The following is a 21,499-nucleotide window of genomic DNA, read 5'->3' on the forward strand; positions in this document are numbered from 1 at the left end:
ATGCACGTCTACGCTCTTGAGGTGATGTAAAATAGGCAAAGGCGGAACTAATTCCTGACGATTCGTAACAGTTTCAAAGCCAGTCCCGCCAAAGAGGTACAATCAGAACAGCCCAGAGTCCAAAATCGAGAATCGTTCAAAATCGTCCAGGATCATCGGAATCGTCCAGAAAGTGTTGTAATAATTCCAAATCTTCCGGAATCATTATAACGTTGAAATCGTCGAAATTATAGAAATCATCGGAATTAAACGGAATCTTTCAGAATCATCAGAATCCTCCGGAATCGTAGGATGCACCAGTAACCATCGTAGTAGTCCGTAATCATCTGAAATCGTCCAGAATCGCTCGGAATCGTCTGCAAACGCATATGCATGTCATGATTATGTTGATCAAAACTCTCACCAGGGACCATGACAAACGCCCCTCAGATGTGACACAAAATGTTGAGAAGTGAAAGAAATAAGAGGTGCAGCTAGTTCGGAATAGACGTTTCAACCAGGGACTGTATTTACGGGCGATCTCTTGGCAATCTTACCATTACAGCACCGTCGTGCTAAACTGTAAACAGACCAATGGAGGTAATCCATGTTTACCAACCCATCATCTTGCACACAGATTAGCGCTCGTATTTGCAAATTTATTTTTCCATCGCTCTAAACATGAACACCGTCAACAGTCTACATCACTGCTTTTACAACTCTTTTTCATATTCTGCCACGACATAGCGAATCTTTTTGATAGCCAACTCGACGTCCTCATCCGTAATGTTGGTGTAGATGACGATGCGCGCGAACGTCCAATCGCGTGCACTCACCTTCACCGCAATGCCCTTGCCATCCGCATCGACCACACCCGCTTCCATTTCGCCCGGTACCACGGTGGCCAACCGATGGGCGAAATCGCTCGAGTGTATCTGCTTACTCAGGATCTCCACCATCAGGATGTTGGTGTGCAGATTCGCCAAATCTACCTTGAATATTGGACTACCCATTTGATCGATGGCTTCCGCGACCCGTCTCGTTCGGGCATGGTCATCCTTCAGCTTGGGAACGATCTCATCCAACGCACACAGCCCAGCGGCAGCCAGAAATCCAACCTGGCGCATTCCACCGCCCAAAGCTTTCCGCAAACGATGTGCCCTAAAAATGAAAGAATTCAGATCATTATGATTGTTGCCATTTCCAACACACACACCATCACATACTCCTTGATAAACTCCTTCGTTCCGAGCAAGATGGATCCAACCGGACAGGCCAGTCCCTTGCTCAGGCAGAAACACACCGAATCAACGTCCCGCACGATGCGTGACACGGGCAAGTTCAGGTAGCTGGCGGCATTAAATACGCGGGCCCCATCCATGTGCACCTTGGCACCCTTCTCGCGACAGATCGCGGCGAGCTTCTCGAGCCAATCCAACGGAAGCACCTTGCCTCCGCATATGTTGTGCGTATTCTCCACCATCACCAGCACCGTGTTCGGCTCGTGAACGTCAAAGCCGCGGAACTTGCGTACTAGCTCGTTCAAACAGAACGTCCCGTCGGGGTTGTTTTTGATCGTGTTCAGCAGCACACCTGCGATCTGTGCCGCGCCGCCCTGCTCGTAGAGAAACCCGTGCGCAATATCGCCCACGATGGCTTCCGTGCCGCGGCGTGAGCAGTGGACCATCACTGGGAAAAGGGAAAGGAGGCACAACAAAATGGTATAATTTATTATTGGAAAAGGTACGAAATAGCTCGATTTAAATCACTGACCGAGCAATTCAAACGGTTTGAAATACTTTCTGTCTTTCTGTTAAGAAATAAATCACTAACAAATGAAAAGAAAGTAGTTATTGGGGTTCTCTTTTTTTAAATTAACTTTTAATTAAACGTAAACTAATCAGTTTTTTAAACGTAACAAAACACCTATCCATTCTTCATTCTTAGGAGTGAACAACCCGCCATCTAGGCAACTAAGAGCCGATTTAAACCTTCATTCTCGTTTATTTGCACACAGCAAATACTAGATAACCTGAATAGAGTGGTAAAATCGCCTCAAAGCAATTGTTAGAATCGATAATCGTTTGGATGGGCGTTAGAACGATCTAGTGCAGTGTTCTGCAAACATATTTACTATATGGGTATATTTACTCGCTCATTTTCCTTCCTAGAACCTTCATACACTGATAGCAATTATTGGAATCGACAATCAGTTCTGCATATCATGGGCAAAATAACGGACGGATGGCAAAGTAAGCCTCGCGAACCACATGCGACTCTTTTTTCTGCTAAAATGGTGGCCTTTTCCCCTTATTCGAACCAATAATCATTAGTTCGTAGTTACATTTACGTTTCATCCACATAATATTCTACTATTAATGTTTATGTTGAGCAACTCGGTGCACCGATTCCAAACTGTACCAATCTTCGTACATTGGTTTGTACAAATGTTTATGGTGTATTTTCAAAATCTACTATACTCCAGGATCTACACCCTTGAGGATTTACTGTATTTAACTCCAATTGTTCTAATTAAACGCATGGAAGCATCATCAATGTCTTATTGACTTGAGATAACGAAAATGATTACAGCATAGAAACAAGCCAACATTGCAGCCCAAAATCTACCGACAATTGATTTCTGCTTGCAATTTATCAATGCCACAGATTAAATGAACAATCATATCTGACACATGTTGTTAGCAACATTGTCTATGAAGCGATTTGTGTTCATTTTCTTATTTAATACATCAATATATCCCAACCTACCAAGTATTCCCTATGAAGTGCTTAACTAACGCTATTTGTTTCAATTTTTTTAGCTAACTTTTCCCATAAAACCCCCAAAAGTGCTATTATGGGCAACTTATTATTCAATTTCATTCAATTTAAATCACTTGCACTTACTCGCCAACAGATTAGCCATCGTGCCGGACGGCACAAACAGTGCCGCCTCCTTGCCGAACAGGGCGGCCGATCGTTGCTCTAGCTGGCGCACGGTCGGATCCTCCCCATACACGTCGTCGCCCACCACGGCGGTGAACATGGCTTGGCGCATGCTCGGTGTCGGCACGCTGATCGTGTCAGAGCGAAAATCGACCACACGCACATGGTCCGCGGTACCATTATCACCACCCGTTTCTACCGAAGCGTACATGATGAGTTCGCACTTTGTAGTGTGGTGTTCCCGGGCAATAGACGACACTGGGACCGTTCACCGGCACTGGCACTTGCTACACTGGGCTGTATAGGCCGTTTGTACGAAGCTTAGGGGCCGGTCAGATGGACACTGTTTACGATACGGCACCAACACACACACACACACACAACAAGGGCATGACGCGTATGCGAAATCTGTACGCCAAACGGCTGATAAGTCACAAGACGGCTAGCCTTGGGTGATGTATATTGCGGTGCGTGTTTTTACTGGGTGTTGGTGTTTTCAAGCATGGCCTTAAATGCTACTTCAAGTGCTCAACTCTACGGAGCAAACAAACGAATCGGCTTTAGCCGGGGAAGTTATGCCGGGAGATCATGCAGCATAAACATGTTGTTATGTTGTCAACAGATGTATGAGGGAAAGCTAGGAAAGAAATGCAATTTGTTTAATGATCGTATTGACTTCCAGATTGATTTATTTATTTTGTAATCTTTATTTGAGTTACAAAAATGATGTTTAATAATAATAAAGTATCAATACAAATTAGTTAATGGTCAAAATTAAAAATTCCAATTTTAATGGTTTAATGCTTACTTTAAAATTCTATTGCATTTTTATCTTAATTTGTTGAATTGTTTACATAACACGTTTTTCTACTCTTGCTAATCTGTGCTTTATCTCTATTACTATGTATTGGCTGACTTTGCTCTCACATTCTTGAGTTTATGTTTATGGTCAATTTAAATATTCTATTATAAAAATTTCATGAAAATATGAAAATGTGTTATTAGTAAATTAAAAATATTTTACAATTAAAAATTAAACTTTGTTTGAAAGAAAAGATTGCTTTGTATAAATAAAAAAACTTAATTGACTTACATTCAACAAATATCAGTTAAACAACCCGAATTATAAAACCGATGAAAGATCTCTTGCATACTAAAGTAATTAATGCCACTGAATAAAGAAATAACATTTTGGGGAAGTCCGTAGCCGATTAGGAATTTCCAGATATATCCAACAAAACAAAGATGCTGAACCCCTTTATTTTAATAACTTTTTATTTGCATTCTATATCACTTCGCTCCTCCAGCTGCAGCCCAGTATGTTCCATAATACTTGAAATATTATCATCATTCACGCAGGTCCGATTATATTTTCTGTATTCCGTTTTGTTTGTTTTTTCAGTTAGAATCACAGCGACCGTTCGCTCAGCGTGGGGTTCACACAGGTCCACGCTTTGTGGTAGGGATGAATATTGGGATACACCTTGGATGGGGAACTTTGGAGCGATAAGTTGTTCGGGCGAAAGAAGACAAGGTGGCCCGCTGTAGAATCGAATCGTCGTTCAGCGCAGTCTAATCCAGTCAGTTGTTGAGGGAACAAGTTTTATTCCAGCACGGCTTAGCGAGAGTAACATGAGCCGCGTGTATCGGTGGGGTTGGTTAGCAGCGCTACTGGTGTTGGTGATCATTAGCGCAGCGCAAAGTTGTAAGAACAGCAATTCGTTAGCCTTATGCGCAATTTACTCCTCTATGATTCATTGCTCATTCTTCATCCACAGCCAATCCTCAGGAGTACGATGGACGATCGATGCTGCAAGACTTTAGGAACCGCTTTATGACCTACGAGCACATTGAGATCGATGGTGAGTTTTCGAGTGATGTGTAAAATATCGTTAGGGTTACTATTTTTGCTCCTAATGTTTATATGTTTTAGAGTGTCCCTTGAAGTATCTCCGGACGGTGTACAGCGACTATTGTCACGTTGCGCTCATCAAGAAAAATGACAGCAGCACCTGTCTGGGAGTGTTGATAAACGACTACTATCTACTATCGACCGCAGAATGTGTGCCGGAAGACTGGAAATCGGTTCAGGTGCAGCTGCAAAACAACTTCAATCTACCGATCGCCGATCGGTTGGTATATCCCAACTACAAGGCACTGAACGTGACCAGCGAAAAAGCACCAATTCTGTTGCGAATTAATGGAACAACCGAGTATGTTTGAATGCGACTTTTTTGGTGTGATTTAAATTGATGCCAAACGGTACTGATTCTCATCTTTAGATACAGACTGCCCCAGGAAAACACGGCCGCCTGTCTCTGGCCAAAGGATAATGTTATCTCCTACTCCAAAGTGCAAGATATCGCTTTCGGTAATTTCTGCTCTTTACAGCGAGATGTGTAACATTTTAACAAATATTCTCTTTCATTCTTACATTTCCAGGTACTACCCTTGGAAATCTCATTCAAAATACGACCGTCTGCTTGGCATCGACGCAGGAAGATTGCCTCAAAACAACCTTTGCCCAATGGTGCGAAAGGGTAAGTGTTGTTTGATTGTCGCCTCGAAAAAGGCTCATTCCAAATACGTCTCAAACATTCACCTTCATTTGCTCTTGCTATGCTTGCCAATGCTCCACCCAAGAACCCAACGGGCAGCCTGTTGCAAATACGTGATTTGGACAAATACTCCATGCACCCGATGGTGGTCAGCTTGTTCTGCAACGAGGAGCAGCAGCTGGTGCCGGTGTCACTGTACGCCGACTGGATTCGCGATGTGATTGCGCTGGACCGAATTTTGTTCGCGATCCCGGACGCCGGACTGGGTGAAAAGTGTATCACGAAAGATGATAAGGAAGGTGTTTGCCTGCGCCTCGAAGCCTGCCCCCAGGTCTACCGGCAGCTGAAGGGCAAGGGGCGCAATTTGGCCGCCCTCCAGCAGTGCGGTTTCGAAGGGGGCGATGTGCTCAACTGCTGCACGCCCGACGACATGCTGAAGGCAGACGACAAGCAGGCAAAGCTGCAGAGCATCCGGCGTGAGATTGAGCACTGCCACGAGCTGTACGATGTGCACCGCCGCACGACCAAGGAGCAGCAGCTTCACTCGCAACTTGCGCTTATACTGGGCGACGAGGGCAAGGTGGAATGTGTCGGAACACTGATCGCGAAGCAGTTCGTACTGACCGCGGCCCAGTGCGTGTTACGGTGAGTTGGAAGTTCCAAAGACCCCTTCCTTCACGACGTTAATTTAAATCCCCGTTTTGCAGCGTCAAGTCTAAGACAATTACGGTACAGCTGGGAACTACCGGAAAGGACGAATGGCTCAACCAAACACGTAGCGTCGTCTCCACTGTGGTTCATCCGATGTTTGATCATCACACTAATCATTATAACATCGCCCTGCTAGCACTCGACGCACCGGTCGCGATTACCGAGCACACTGTACCGGCCTGTATGTGGCCCGAAAAGGATCGAATGCCTGCCCAGCTCATCTCAACCGGTTACGATGCCGCCTCGGACGCCATCATCGCTGATACGGTGAACCCACTGTACTACATCGACTGTCGTCTGAAGTACTATTCCAACCTTACGCTAACGGAGGCATGCGTATTGCCCGATACGGACATTTCCTACTGTGGCGATGAGCCAACGGCTTGTGCAGAATCAGGCACCGGACTGTACGGAACGGTGTACATGACGTCAGACTGGCGCCCGGTAAACTTCGTGGTCGGCATCTACAGCAACGGTGCCCAGTGTGCTCAGCATCGTCCGGCGATTTATACACGAGTAAGCGAGTACTACCCATGGATCAGGGCTCAGCTCTATCTGATGGCACAGGATATGTGAAGACAATCAATTCATACCATTTAAAAATTTAAAATGCAGGAAAAATATAACGTTTAATAAGCAACTATGTTTTTAATTAATTATCATCTTGAGAATTATTTACAACTCATTTTTTACCACACCTTCAAGGTTATTCATGATTCTGAATAAACGCTTTTCGGGGAAGTTCCTACAAACTAGTTTAGTGCGGATGAACTCGCTTCTCTTCCGTCTCTTTCAAGATCATTCGAAGCGATCGCGCTTCGCATCGACGCACTGATTAAAGCCGGTCTCGTACTGCTGTTTGTTTTGATTATACATCGATCGGTCGTGCATCTATTATGATGCAGCATCACAAACACCAACAAAAAGAGTCCCCACTATGCCCTCCAATTCCCATACGCTATGTTTACGTTTTCTCCCCTTCCGTTTACGCGACCGAACGATAGAACGTTCAGCTTCCAAGACCTTTGCCGTATACTGCACGAAAGCAGTCGTCGTGCTCGTCTCGCGGCAATGTGGTGGTGAACTGTGTGACCACAGCGAACAGGGCAAAACCCCTGTTGCTAGAAATACCCAAGATCAGGTTTTTTTCTTAAAAACTGCTCGAAAGCGTGCGAAGGTGCTAATCTCGTATTTAAAGGAACCTCTGGCAGTCTGCCGGTAACCGTAGCTACCGTCAGTTGTTTGCGGGATCATATTGATTTTGTCGATCTTCAATATACTTCACAATGGGCGAGCTTCGATGCCATTCCGCAGTGTATCGTGCCATAGCAGTGGTGTGTTGTCTGGTTGGAGGTACGAAAAGTGAAACCCAATAAACGAATATCCAAAAAAAAAACGACTTGCAAAAACAAGTTTTGAACAAAGGAGAGTATATGTTTAAGAGTGTCCCTTGAAGTATCTCCGGACGGTGTACAGCGACTATTGTCACGTTGCGCTCATCAAGAAAAATGACAGCAGCACCTGTCTGGGAGTGTTGATAAACGACTACTATCTACTATCGACCGCAGAATGTGTGCCGGAAGACTGGAAATCGGTTCAGGTGCAGCTGCAAAACAACTTCAATCTACCGATCGCCGATCGGTTGGTATATCCCAACTACAAGGCACTGAACGTAACCAGCGGAAAAGCACCAATTCTGTTGCGAATTAATGGAACAACCGAGTATGTATGAATGCGACTTTTTTGGTGTGATTTAAATTGATGCCAAACGGTACTGATTCTCATCTTTAGATACAGACTGCCCCAGGAAAACACGGCCGCCTGTCTCTGGCCAAAGGATAATGTTATCTCCTACTCCAAAGTGCAAGATATCGCTTTCGGTAATTTCTGCTCTTTACAGCGAGATGTGTAGCATTTTAACAAATATTCTCTTTCATTCTTACATTTCCAGGTACTACCCTTGGAAATCTCATTCAAAATACGACCGTCTGCTTGGCATCGACGCAGGAAGATTGCCTCAAAACAACCTTTACCCAATGGTGCGAAAGGGTAAGTGTTGTTTGATTGTCGCCTCGAAAATGGCTCGTTCTAAATACGTCTCAAACATTCACCTTCATTTGCTCTTGCTATGCTTGCCATTGCTCCACCCAAGAACCCAACGGGCAGCCTGTTGCAAATACGTGATTTGGACAAATACTCCATGCACCCGATGGTGGTCAGCTTGTTCTGCAACGAGGAGCAGCAGCTGGTGCCGGTGTCACTGTACGCCGACTGGATTCGCGATGTGATTGCGCTGGACCGAATTTTGTTCGCGATCCCGGACGCCGGACTGGGTGAAAAGTGTATCACGAAAGATGATAAGGAAGGTGTTTGCCTGCGCCTCGAAGCCTGCCCCCAGGTCTACCGGCAGCTGAAGGGCAAGGGGCGCAATTTGGCCGCCCTCCAGCAGTGCGGTTTCGAAGGGGGCGATGTGCTCAACTGCTGCACGCCCGACGACATGCTGAAGGCAGACGACAAGCAGGCAAAGCTGCAGAGCATCCGGCGTGAGATTGAGCACTGCCACGAGCTGTACGATGTGCACCGCCGCACGACCAAGGAGCAGCAGCTTCACTCGCAACTTGCGCTTATACTGGGCGACGAGGGCAAGGTGGAATGTGTCGGAACACTGATCGCGAAGCAGTTCGTACTGACCGCGGCCCAGTGCGTGTTACGGTGAGTTGGAAGTTCCAAAGACCCCTTCCTTCACGACGTTAATTTAAATCCCCGTTTTGCAGCGTCAAGTCTAAGACAATTACGGTACAGCTGGGAACTACCGGAAAGGACGAATGGCTCAACCAAACACGTAGCGTCGTCTCCACTGTGGTTCATCCGATGTTTGATCATCACACTAATCATTATAACATCGCCCTGCTAGCACTCGACGCACCGGTCGCGATTACCGAGCACACTGTACCGGCCTGTATGTGGCCCGAAAAGGATCGAATGCCTGCCCAGCTCATCTCAACCGGTTACGATGCCGCCTCGGACGCCATCATCGCTGATACGGTGAACCCACTGTACTACATCGACTGTCGTCTGAAGTACTATTCCAACCTTACGCTAACGGAGGCATGCGTATTGCCCGATACGGACATTTCCTACTGTGGCGATGAGCCAACGGCTTGTGCAGAATCAGGCACCGGACTGTACGGAACGGTGTACATGACGTCAGACTGGCGCCCGGTAAACTTCGTGGTCGGCATCTACAGCAACGGTGCCCAGTGTGCTCAGCATCGTCCGGCGATTTATACACGAGTAAGCGAGTACTACCCATGGATCAGGGCTCAGCTCTATCTGATGGCACAGGATATGTGAAGACAATCAATTCATACCATTTAAAAATTTAAAATGCAGGAAAAATATAACGTTTAATAAGCAACTATGTTTTTAATTAATTATCATCTTGAGAATTATTTACAACTCATTTTTTACCACACCTTCAAGGTTATTCATGATTCTGAATAAACGCTTTTCGGGGAAGTTCCTACAAACTAGTTTAGTGCGGATGAACTCGCTTCTCTTCCGTCTCTTTCAAGATCATTCGAAGCGATCGCGCTTCGCATCGACGCACTGATTAAAGCCGGTCTCGTACTGCTGTTTGTTTTGATTATACATCGATCGGTCGTGCATCTATTATGATGCAGCATCACAAACACCAACAAAAAGAGTCCCCACTATGCCCTCCAATTCCCATACGCTATGTTTACGTTTTCTCCCCTTCCGTTTACGCGACCGAACGATAGAACGTTCAGCTTCCAAGACCTTTGCCGTATACTGCACGAAAGCAGTCGTCGTGCTCGTCTCGCGGCAATGTGGTGGTGAACTGTGTGACCACAGCGAACAGGGCAAAACCCCTGTTGCTAGAAATACCCAAGATCAGGTTTTTTTCTTAAAAACTGCTCGAAAGCGTGCGAAGGTGCTAATCTCGTATTTAAAGGAACCTCTGGCAGTCTGCCGGTAACCGTAGCTACCGTCAGTTGTTTGCGGGATCATATTGATTTTGTCGATCTTCAATATACTTCACAATGGGCGAGCTTCGATGCCATTCCGCAGTGTATCGTGCCATAGCAGTGGTGTGTTGTCTGGTTGGAGGTACGAAAAGTGAAACCCAATAAACGAATATCCAAAAAAAAAACGACTTGCAAAAACAAGTTTTGAACAAAGGAGAGAGAACAGTGAAAATGTTTAACGACACTTGGTAAATAATTTCTTTTCACCCCAAACAGCTTCCAGCTATCTCTTTCCCGAGAGAGCATCTGAGCTTGAGGCGTTAGATACGCTCGTACCAAATGTGGAACGCAGTGTTAAAGGTAATGTGCATACTAATAGCTTAACGTCGTTGCTTGCTGCTTGCATGGAATTTCCAAATCACACTGTTTAATTACGTTAGAACGAGTTTCTACGCGATAGGTGCAATTTGTGACTACTCACAACAACATCCTCTCCACCCTTTTATCACACAGATTGTCCATACACCATCTACCAGCACGGAGGATTCGCTTTGGCCAGCTCAATATTCGTCGATCGTTACGTTGACAAAACGTACAGCCACACGGTACGAGTACAGTACGGTGAGGTGACTTGTGTCGGCCTGATCGTGGACGAATCGCACGTTCTAACTACGGCGGACTGTACGTCGTCGGAGGAGGGCACGCTGCCAGAGATTAAACTTACCAATGAAACACTGCCCTTGATTAGCGCGATCGAACAGTTTCCTCACCCCGAGTATAATGTAACGCTGCTTCGGCTGAACGAATCCATCACGTAAGTGGCTAGCGGCATTTGAAAATATGAAAATTATTTTATAATTAATGTTTCATCATCATTTTTTTCTCCCTTTCAGTGTTACACATTTAGCAGTACCTGTATGTTTTTGGGACTCTTCGTTTGACGATGGATTCGAAAAGATTCAACTAATAGACCTTGGTACGGATGAGATTAAATAAGATATGCAGACAAAAAAAATGAAAACTAATTTGCTTGCTTTTACTCTTATAGCATCTAATGGTAGCTTGAAACGGGAGGAAACCAAATGTACTTTCCAAAATCGTAAAGAATGTTTAATGGCTCTGCTCAAAACGGGCGGAGTACTACAAACCCGTGCCATTGCAAAGTATCGTATGCATCCGTTCGTGTTCACCTTCGGATCGGACGATGAAGGTTTAGCTTTACCTGTGTTAAACTACATTCCCTGGATGGAAGAAGTGCTTGGATACAAAATTCTACCATCAGGTAAGTAATGGAACACAATCAAACCATGATTCGAATGAATTTCTACTTTCACGCTTATCTTATAGAATGTACCTCGAAGTATAGCGATTTCCGTGACTACGAGGACTCGATGGCTTCTAGGAGCGATAATTTCGTGCAGGTCCAATACTCCAAGAGTCGATTGTCGAGCACTAACATCGAGCAATACAAAGTACGTATCGTTCCCAAAACAGCCGAAACGGGATCCAAGCGGCACTGTTATGGATCACTTATAGCTCCAAAATTTGTTCTAACTGCTGCCAACTGTTTGCGACAATATGAAGTGTAAGTGTATCAGCAGTTCGTAGCGATTGAGGCTTGCCTTTTTTTGCTAATATTTTCTTCCAATTTATACCTTATAGCGATGGCTATACCATTGAAATGGGTCAGTATAATGTTTACTACCCGGTGCAAGAGAACTCGATTCGGGTTCGAACCGAAGCAAAAAAGATACATTATCACCCAGAGTTTGATGCAGCTACCCTAGCGAATGATATTGCGCTGCTGGAAATAGTGAAGCCTCTTTACACGTAAGCACTAACCGCGACCAAAAATCAAACTGGTCAAATGTTTAACCATTCTTCAAAAATTGCGATTACAGATTTAACAAAACGGTTCTGCCAGCATGTATCTGGTCGTGGGACAAGCTGCCAGTCGATGAGTACCAAACGAATGGATATGTGCCGTTTAACGAAAGCGACGATGAGTCCGTTCGCACGAATCAGTTCTTCGCTACGGCCAATGTGTACGACGAGTGCTTGGACAAGGTGCCACAACATCAGTTCTGTGCCGGATTCCCAACAGCGCTGGCACCAAACAGTTGCCACAACAGCGTTGGATCTGCCATGTCTCGATCACTGTACGCGCTTGGTCGTTATTTCGACTACATCTTCGCGATCAACAGCAAGGGAGAAAATTGTGGCTTTAATCTGCCGACCGTGTACACCAAAATAGCACCGTACGTGCAGTGGATCGATAGTATTGTTCATGCAACTAAAGGTAAGACATTTGTAAGTTGTATACAGATCAAGGGAGCTTTATTCGCGTGTTCCCGTTTTTAGTCCATTACGAAGACGATACCAAGTACTATGGAGATCGCTGTCAGAATGACAACGGAGCTGAAGGTACCTGTGTTAGTCTGCGATACTGTCCAAAGCTTGACCAGGAAGCTAAGCAGGGTAAACCGGTTAGCCCATCGTCTTCCTGCTCGTTTGGCAAGCAGAATGAGATGGTTGTGTGCTGCACGGCTGAGAATATGTTACGAGACGAGGATCATCGTGAGCAACTATCGCAAGCGATCGAAGAGATTGACAGTTGTAAGCATCTGTACCATGAGTTTAGGAAAAACAAGTCTCCCTACGATGTGGATAACTTCCCAACCTATCCGTACATGGTAAGTGTTCTGCTTTGTGTGGATTGTGACCATTATGCTCATTCGCCCAACGTTCCATCCACAGGCTTTTATCCAAGGCAGTGACGAACGATCGTGCAACGGTACGCTGGTAGCTAAGCAATTCGTCCTAACTACTGCTTCTTGCTATCAAAGCATAGCCGAGGATAACGTTACGGTTGTGTTGGGCAATAGTACGCTGCAAACTATCGCTATCCAGCGCACATTCATGCATCCGGAGTACAGCAACGTATCGACAGAGTTTAATCTGATACTCTTGAAGCTAGCTACGGTGGCTACGGTCAACAATGAAACTATCCCTGCATGTTTATGGCATAATCAGACACATACACCTTTGAAATTGGAGGAAGTGTACATTGAAGGAAAAGAAAAAGTAAAGCATCATCAGAACGGTTTTCCACTGTACAACGAGGCATGCCTGAGAATGGATCCCGGTTCTAATGTGACCGGCCTGCAGTTGTGTGTGGAGCACGACAGAAAGTACTATCAGCGTTCTGTATTCTTCCAAGAGGATGCCGGCAATGTCCTAGTAAGCCATTTTGCACAGGGAGTCAACGAATATCAAGTGACCTATCTGGTGGGAATGTATGGTTCGGGTCGTATAGCTCGACAAACCGATGGCGACGAGGAGGATAGAAACACATTTTACCATATTTACCAACGAATTAGTGAGTACTATGGGTGGATAAAAAATATTATTACTGTTGAGGCGCAACAAGCTGTTGTAAACTAAACGATTTAGTAAGGAAAGGGAAGAGTATCAAAATATCATTGGCGGTGCTGTTAATAGTTTATTTACACGCTGAATAATATTTTTAACGAATCAACACATTTGACGAAATCAGCATAATTGCACATCCGAATGCAACAGCTATACCTACGGAATAGGCAACAGCTCCACCACCGGGTGGCTGCGCAGTAGTTCCCTCATAGTCTTGCTCCACCAACCAGGAAGTGATGCTTTCAGCGTGTTTCTCTATCCAGCGAATGTTTTGTTCGGCTTTCACAAGGGCTGCATCTGCGGCGGCTTTCGCTGCCGTTGTTAACATGTGTCCGTACTCGTCCACAATGTTTTTAAGCTACAGGAAAAGTAGATCAAACAATAAAAAAAAATCAATAAACTTAGATGACTACCAGATGCCAAGGGCGTCGAGATAACGTACCACTTCGTGCTGTAATCGCGTATTGATACGATTGCCCAACTCAGTGAAGATCGGGGTCACGGAGGTCAGCAAGTATGTGACGGCCGAAAAATGCTCGTACAAGTACTGCAATGCGGCCTGGCGCGTTCCAGGGCTACCGTTGATTAGCCCGAGATAAATTTGACTCCTTTGTCCGGCCGTCACGGGAAGCCCCGGATAATTATATGCCGAAAGCGTGAGGTAATATTCCATAATAGTTTCGTTACGAGCGCATCCCACGCTAGCCAGGAACCGGTTAATCATATCCAAATCCTCGGGACTGTTGGCTGATGTCACATATTTTTCAAATAAATCGGTCTGGACGTTGAGTGTTGCGCTTGGATACTTGTGCAAAGCACAGAACACTGACGCTTGTACTTCTTCAGGTATGGTGAACGATGAATCCTGGACAGCTTTATTGGCTAGTGCGTGCGCGTCATCCAAACATTTCTTCACGCCAGAGTAGCATGCTAAGTACACGGTATTCCCGCGATGTAGTCGGCTGATTTGATCCATCGGGCCAGTTAGTAGAATGTTTTCATACATGCAACCTGTGATGGTACGTAGGAAAGTTTCAAACCGACTGTATTCTTCGTGGCTAGAGAACATCCGATCTAGATGTAGCAACGCATTGTACGCCGTGGCCCATGGGATGTATTCCGTTTCACGCTCCAGATACTGCATCAGGGACAGTGCTACATCGTATCCCACTTCACCTGCCCGAGCAAGGTTGGCCACATCGTCTACTAGCTGTGCTCGATTGATTACGGGTAGCTGATCCTCAAACTGTTCACTATTTAGTACATCAATCAGTTTATGCCAGCTTTCATCATCGTAGTTCACACGATAGTACCCCGTCTGCTGTTTGTTGACTACGACCCACTCGACTCCCGTCTCAAGGGTAATGGTTGCCGTAGGATCCTGCGGTGTCAGCCAGAATGTAGGTGTTGTAACTTCGAAGTCGGTCGACGTGGGTAAATTGGAGCCGTAGTTCACGGGAATATAAAACAACATGTTTTGGGGTGGCGTATCGATCTCGTTCGGCATCCAAAAGCGCTTCTGAGATGCAGTGAGTGTTCGTTTGGTACGATCGATGGACACCGTTACAACGGGATAGCCTGGCGTATTGGCCCAGCTTTCGAAGATGACCTCAACACTGGCCGGAAGATCGACTGTACGGAACTTTTCAATGCTGGTATACAGATACTGCGGCCTCGTTGAGAGATAACTGCGTGATCTCAAGTAATCGTTAAGAGACTGCCTGAAGGTATCAAACCCAATCACGTTCTGTATCATCCGTATAACGGAAGCACTCTTTGCGTACACGACGTAATCAAACAGGTCATTTAGTACCGCCGGATCCGTTGCATAGTAACTCATCATTCGATTGTTGCTGTTACAGTCTTGTGATAGCGCCGAGTGTACATTGTTCACGATGAACTGCTGCCAGAGGTTCCAGGTAGGCTCGAGCTGTAGTCGTTGAAAAAAAAAACATGTGATACAATAACAAATTTTACCAAAAATCTGATTCATTACCTGTGATGTTATGTAGTATTCAAAGTATCTAGCAAAGCCTTCGCTCAACCATAAGTACGTCCACCACTCGGGAGTAACTTCGTTACCGAACCACATGTGCGTTAGCTCGTGCGTAATGAGATCAGCAATGTTTTGCTTCGTACGGGCTGTCGTTACACCTTCCTCATAGATTAAGTACTGCTCCCGAAACGTTATCAGGCCCCAGTTCTCCATGGCGCCCATCGCAAAATCGGGTATAGCGATGAGATCTACTTTCGGCAGCTGATACTGGCGTCCAAAAAAGTTTTCGAGTGTACGTAACGAGTTGCCAAGAAACTCCAGCGCATACCCAGTGTGAGCTACCTTGCTGTCCTGTTTGAATAAAATAAAATAAAAACATGTTTCTAATCTATTAACTTGTCTCTCATCCTGATATAGTACTTACTGCAGCAAACACTCTAAATCGGTCGGATTCGTGAGATAACGTTTTAAAGTCGGAGATGACAAAAGCCAACAAATAGGTGGACATTGGAGGTGTAGTGTCGAACGTTGTTTCCGTATAGTCTCCTACTGTTACGCTGAAATGAATGATCGCACAGTTAGATCACTGTATAATAACTTTAAAGAAGAATACCCTAGCTTAATATACCTATTTATTGCTGGCATATTAGACAGGGCTCTATACTCGGACCGATGGCGGATCTTTACGTTGAACGTTGCCTTGTACGATGGTTCATCGTAGCATGGAAATACGCTCCTAGCATACGTGGACTCGAAATGGGTTGTAGCAAGATATCTACAGAATATGATAAAAGGTTTGTAAAATGTTTCTTACATCACAATTACGTCACGTTGTTAGTAAAGCATGATGAAGCACTATAAATAATCATAGATACGCTAATGAAAAAGATGATGACTGGCATATTGGTTGCACTGATTGGCGTTGCCAGCAATTTGAAAAGCTTCATAACTGCTCTTAGGATGTATTTTTCAACATCTATTCAACGACTCTTGTCTATGTTTAGACCATCTCATGAGTAACTCACCTTGTTGTGTTCCCAGCCATGTAGCTACTTCTGTACAATCCTTTCAGCTCAGTGCCAATATTGTTCAGGAAGCTTAACGCAATCTTGTACTGCTCCCCCGTCTGCAGCCGATCTCTGAAGCCAAAATATATTTGCTCAAACTCCTCCATGTATATTACATTTGCAACTGGTACATCGGTACCGTCCGGCCCGGTCACCTTAATGGTTTCGGTCGCGATCACCAGCCCATCACTGTTCAGATAAAAATGGTTCTGATCGCCTGTATAGCGAAATGTTATCTCTACCGTTCCGTTGTACGAGTAGAAATCGTAGTTTGTAATGTCCAGGAAAAGGTTGTAATTGATCGGTTCCGACACTTTCGGTAACAGGTAGCGACTGTCATCATGCGCATCACGACTGGTTGATACTTTTTCCACTATTTCCACCGGAGCAGATGCAAGAATTAATGGCAGCCAGAAGGCGGCCAAGCTTAGCGCAGTACGGAACATCTTTATGGGACTGTACCTAATTGGGGACTGCGTCACGCGCAACCGAAATAGCTACTTCCTAGCCGCATCGGCTAGAGACTATTTATTGATGCGGTAAAACACTCGTGGCCGGATAGATTAGTCGATAGGCAATCAGGATCACAATGCAATCGTCTGATACGTTTCCTATCTGTAAGAAGACTCCTCCAGATAGCATGTTATCATGCCCTGCCGGCTACTTTTATCGATAGCATTATTGTTCAGTGGGTGCAAGATCAGCCATAGTTTAGATAAGTTTGTACTGTTGTAACACTCTTGAGTTTTTATTTGCTTGTTTGCCATTATTAACACAAAATAAACAGCAAATATATCTCTTAGTACTTCGCAATGTTTTATTTCGTAGTGGCAAAGTGCCGATAGTTAGATAAGCCTAACCCGTCGCGAGTTGTGCCTTCATTTAATACACTACCATCTGCAGTGAAATTGATATAATCCCTAACAGCACGAACAAACCTGCTTCAGAAGTAATAGCCTCTGCACCGCTGTCATCGTCGTCATCACCTTCAAAGTTTTGCTCAACAAGCCATTTCGCAATCACGCCAGAATGTTTTGCAATCCAGTGCAGATTTTCTTCTGCCTGTGCAAGAGCACGAGTTGCTGCCTGCATCGATGAAGGATTCAACGATGTTTGGTGAGTATGTATGAGCTCTTTCAGCTGTTGAGTAAATAAGTACAATGAAGTATTAAGCAATGTAGTCCATCATTCCTTCAATCATTTTATCATTTTACGTACCATATCGTACTCCCTTGGAGAGTTAACACTGTCGCCGAGAGCGTTAAACATCGCCGAAAGCTCATGATTGAGCATGTTTGAAACCGTATCGAATCGTGCACTCACATAGCGGAACGCTGCACTCCGTGTTGCCGGACCTCCTTTAATCATGCTGTTCAGGATGTTATTTTTCATGCTCACCGTGATCGGAAGTGCGGTTTCATTTATTTCAATCATTTGTAGATAGAACTCGTTCATGGCCAGATTGCGGGAACATCCCAACGCATTAATAAACTTATCCATCAACGGCTGGTATTGATCCATCGCTAGCCAGTATTTTTGGAAAATCTCCAAGCCATAGTCTCCTTCAACGAGCAGATCATATTTGTGCAATGCACAAAAGACGGCGTTTTGCAATTCTTTGGGAATGTTTAACGTTTCCTCGGCAAGTGCTTCTTCTATTATTTTAGTTGCAGCATCCAAGCACGTCTCAACACCGAAATAACACGCCAAGTAAACGGACTTGTCACGATGTAAACGGTTCAGATGGCTTTCAATATCAAATAGATTCATTTCGTTAAACACATGCGAGGCTAAACTTCCTACATAGTTCTCGAATCGATTGTATTCTTTGTGGCTAGAGAACATCCGATCTAGATGTAGCAACGTATTGTACGCCGTGGCCCATGGGATGTATTCCGTTTCACGCTCCAGATACTGCATCAGGGACAGTGCTACATCGTATCCCACTTCACCTGCCCGAGCAAGGTTGGCCACATCGTCTACTAGCTGTGCTCGATTGATTACGGGCAGCTGATCCTCAAACTGATCACTATTTAGTACCTCAATCAGTTTATGCCAGCTTTCATCGTCGTAGTTCACACGATAGTACCCCGTCTGCTGTTTGTTGACTACGACCCACTCTACTCCCGCCTCAAGGGTAACGGTTGCCGTAGGATCCTGCGGTGTCAGCCAGAATCTAAGCGTTGTATCTTCAAAGTCGGTCGACGTGAGTACATTGGAGCCATAGTTCACGGGAATATAAAACAACATGTTTTGGGGTGGCGTATCGATCTCGTTCGGCATCCAAAAGCGCTTCTGAGATGCAGTGAGTGTTCGTGTGGTACGATCGATGGACACCGTTACAACGGGATAGCCTGGCGTATTGGCCCAGCTTTCGAAGATGACCTCAACACTGGCCGGAAGATCGACTGTACGGAACTTTTCAATGCTGGTATACAGATACTGCGGCCTCGTTGTGAGATAACTACGTGATCGTAAGTAATCATTGATAGCCTGCTGGAACGTATCGAAGCCAATCACGTTCTGTATCATCCGTATAACGGAAGCACTCTTTTCATAAACCACATAGTCGTACAATCCATTCAAAACTGCAGGATCTGTAGCATAGTAATTCATCGGTCGGACTGAACTATGCGAGTCTTTGGATAGCGCCCAATGTACATTATCCAAGATAAATTGTTCCCACAATCTCCACGCTGGCTCAAGCTGTAATAAACAGTGGTAAATTTGATTAAACATCTTAAAACGCCCTTTTTACTGTAATGTAGTGTTGTATTGCTATTTACCTGTGATGTTATGTAGTACTCGAAAAAGTTGGCGAAACCTTCATTCAGCCAGACATAGGTCCACCATTCGGGAGTCACCTCATTACCGAACCACATGTGCACCAGCTCATGCGTTATAACCGATGCAATCTTTTGCTTTGCTAAGGCTGTGGTTTTTTCCTCATCTTGGTAGATCAAATAGTCCTCGCGGAACGTTATCATTCCCCAGTTCTCCATTGCTCCCATCGCAAAGTCAGGTATACCGACGAGATCGATTTTCCGCATCTGATTCTGGCGACCGAAATGGTTCTCCAGTGCACGTACTGCTCGTACCGCAAAGTCATGTGCGTAAACCGTGTAGTTGACCTTGTTTTCCTGCAATAAGTTTGAATGCAGTTAAATATTATCATCATTTCGGAGTAAATAACAATAAAACCCAATGTCCATACCGGTGCATACACCCGGAACAGCTCACCAACTGAAGATAGCGTTTTCATCTCCGATACGACAAAGGCCACCAAGTAGGTTGACATGAGGGGAGTAGTATCGAAAGTCGTTTCGCTATAACCATCGATCATTGTGCTACAAAAGCAAATGTTGACATTATAGTTTATAGTGTATTCAACGCTTACTACTACTATTGTAACGACATCATACCTTCTGATTACTGGCATGTTCGATAGGGCCGTATGATGCGATCGATGCCGAATTTTGACGTTAAATCTTGCTTTGTGCCCGGGTTCATCATAGCATGGAAAGACTGTTCGGGCGTAGGTAGCGGCAAAGAATGTGGTTGCCAGATATCTGAGCAGATTACAAAAATAGTAAATCACGTTATCAGCAATGACAAATACATCAATGACACTAAGTAACTATGCACGTATTACATGTACCTGGATTGTTAATCTTCATTTGCGACTATTTTTAGCTTATCATGCAAACAATACTCACTTGATCTCACCATCCACCCGGTAACTGCTACGGTAAACACCTTTAAAAATATCTGTCTTGATCGTGCCATTAAATTCTAGATGGACCTTATAGGATGCGCCAGATTCTAACTTTTCAGTACAATTGAAGTAGAGCTGTTCGAACTGACGTGAAACTGTAAACGATTCCAGAGGCACTTTGGTTCCATTCATCCGTTCGACGCGAAGGGTATCTTCGTTTATCGCTAAATCCATACTGTTTAACGAAAAAATGGAGCCGTTGCCGGTATACTTGATAGTGATGTCCACCGATCCTGCATAGTTGGAAAAGTTGGCATCCGTCATATCAAGGTACAGATCGTAATACAACGGCTCGGATACAGCCAGCAATCGATAGCTGTCGGAAGTTGTTTCTTCATTTTGCAACAAACTTAAGCTGGTCCCGTCCACACGGGAGTACAGCGCAAGTGGAATGAAACATAATACACTAACTATTTGTAAACGCTCCATGGTACAACAGCACCTTGACACGACAGTATCTTACAACCCACTGATGCTGACACACGACATTCAACACATTTCTATTATGTCTTATTCCAGTATTCTACTGGTTACGCGGAGACCCATTTATCTGGCTTACTTGTCAGTTGTGATAGCACATACACTTACAAAAATTCCGGGCCTTTTGCTCCTATCAAGATTAGCACGGTTAGCCGGTGAATTCCACGCGCACTTCGTGCTATTATCTGATTATAATTACAATGAATGTGATGTCTATAGTGAACACCCTGTTGCAGTAAATAAACAAACCATTTTATAGCATCTGATAACGTATGCTTTGGAGCAGTTATCTACCGGCCGAAACGCTGGTTCCAACAAGACCGTATGCAGTTCGATCCCCATTTCGAGCATACACACTGCGGGCAGTGCTAGTTTTTCAAAAGACGACTTGGAAACATAAGATAATTTGTGAACTAGCTACGCCACAATGTTAACATTAAGCCTATTACTGATTCAAGTGTGTAAATTGTGCCCCAGTATCCAGCTAATAAGCTACAGCTACAGCAACTGGTTCATTGAGGGAACGTATAATATGTATAATGCAGTAAAATCTGTAGTGTACATAA

At 44.8% G+C, this 21,499-nt stretch overlaps 5 protein-coding genes and 1 long non-coding RNA gene across 7 annotated transcripts; 4 read left to right on the top strand and 2 right to left on the bottom strand.

Annotated features, from left to right (window-relative positions):
• Positions 1-486: 486 nt before the first annotated feature.
• LOC120896960 (probable low-specificity L-threonine aldolase 2) lies at positions 487-3,364 on the bottom strand. The gene is made up of 3 exons (XM_040301499.1): positions 2,887-3,364; positions 1,206-1,668; positions 487-1,140 (listed from the first exon to the last, which is right to left on the bottom strand). Exons 1-3 carry the CDS (start codon positions 3,134-3,136, stop codon positions 693-695), a joined length of 1,161 nt encoding a protein of 386 aa, XP_040157433.1. The 5' UTR covers positions 3,137-3,364; the 3' UTR covers positions 487-692.
• A 1,041-nt stretch (positions 3,365-4,405) lies between these two features.
• LOC120894235 lies at positions 4,406-6,834 on the top strand. Its single transcript, XM_040296713.1, has 7 exons — positions 4,406-4,630; positions 4,704-4,787; positions 4,859-5,138; positions 5,208-5,296; positions 5,368-5,465; positions 5,569-6,128; positions 6,191-6,834. The coding sequence occupies exons 1-7, from the start codon at positions 4,558-4,560 to the stop codon at positions 6,768-6,770; spliced, it is 1,764 nt and encodes a 587-aa protein (XP_040152647.1). The 5' UTR covers positions 4,406-4,557; the 3' UTR covers positions 6,771-6,834.
• Positions 6,835-7,262: 428 nt separating this feature from the next.
• On the top strand, positions 7,263-14,056 carry LOC120894234. Of its 2 annotated transcripts, none has more exons than XM_040296712.1 (10): positions 7,263-7,547; positions 10,460-10,543; positions 10,697-10,997; positions 11,077-11,159; positions 11,232-11,465; positions 11,531-11,768; positions 11,846-12,013; positions 12,085-12,482; positions 12,545-12,876; positions 12,941-14,056. In XM_040296712.1, the coding sequence occupies exons 1-10, from the start codon at positions 7,481-7,483 to the stop codon at positions 13,625-13,627; spliced, it is 2,592 nt and encodes an 863-aa protein (XP_040152646.1). In that variant the 5' UTR covers positions 7,263-7,480; the 3' UTR covers positions 13,628-14,056. The 2 variants fall into 2 exon arrangements, with proteins under 2 accessions (XP_040152646.1, XP_040152645.1); XM_040296711.1 differs by lacking the exon at positions 7,263-7,547 and adding an exon at positions 10,042-10,325.
• LOC120894236 (coagulation factor X-like) lies at positions 7,642-9,612 on the top strand. Its single transcript, XM_040296714.1, has 5 exons — positions 7,642-7,916; positions 7,986-8,074; positions 8,146-8,243; positions 8,347-8,906; positions 8,969-9,612. Exons 4-5 carry the CDS (start codon positions 8,395-8,397, stop codon positions 9,546-9,548), a joined length of 1,092 nt encoding a protein of 363 aa, XP_040152648.1. The 5' UTR covers positions 7,642-7,916; positions 7,986-8,074; positions 8,146-8,243; positions 8,347-8,394; the 3' UTR covers positions 9,549-9,612.
• LOC120894237 (aminopeptidase N-like) lies at positions 13,661-20,942 on the bottom strand. Its single transcript, XM_040296715.1, has 11 exons — positions 20,395-20,942; positions 20,101-20,247; positions 19,893-20,025; positions 19,465-19,818; positions 18,183-19,384; positions 16,637-17,104; positions 16,240-16,386; positions 16,036-16,168; positions 15,612-15,962; positions 14,058-15,545; positions 13,661-13,973 (listed from the first exon to the last, which is right to left on the bottom strand). The coding sequence occupies exons 1-11, from the start codon at positions 20,880-20,882 to the stop codon at positions 13,710-13,712; spliced, it is 5,175 nt and encodes a 1,724-aa protein (XP_040152649.1). The 5' UTR covers positions 20,883-20,942; the 3' UTR covers positions 13,661-13,709.
• Positions 17,301-18,480, top strand: LOC120894238. The gene is made up of 2 exons (XR_005738182.1): positions 17,301-17,794; positions 17,860-18,480. It is a non-coding gene; the product is annotated as an uncharacterized LOC120894238 (long non-coding RNA).
• Positions 20,943-21,499: the final 557 nt, after the last annotated feature.

This window comes from Anopheles arabiensis, chromosome 2 (genome assembly GCF_016920715.1).
Source record: "Anopheles arabiensis isolate DONGOLA chromosome 2, AaraD3, whole genome shotgun sequence".
NCBI classification, from domain to species: Eukaryota; Metazoa; Arthropoda; class Insecta; order Diptera; family Culicidae; genus Anopheles; species Anopheles arabiensis.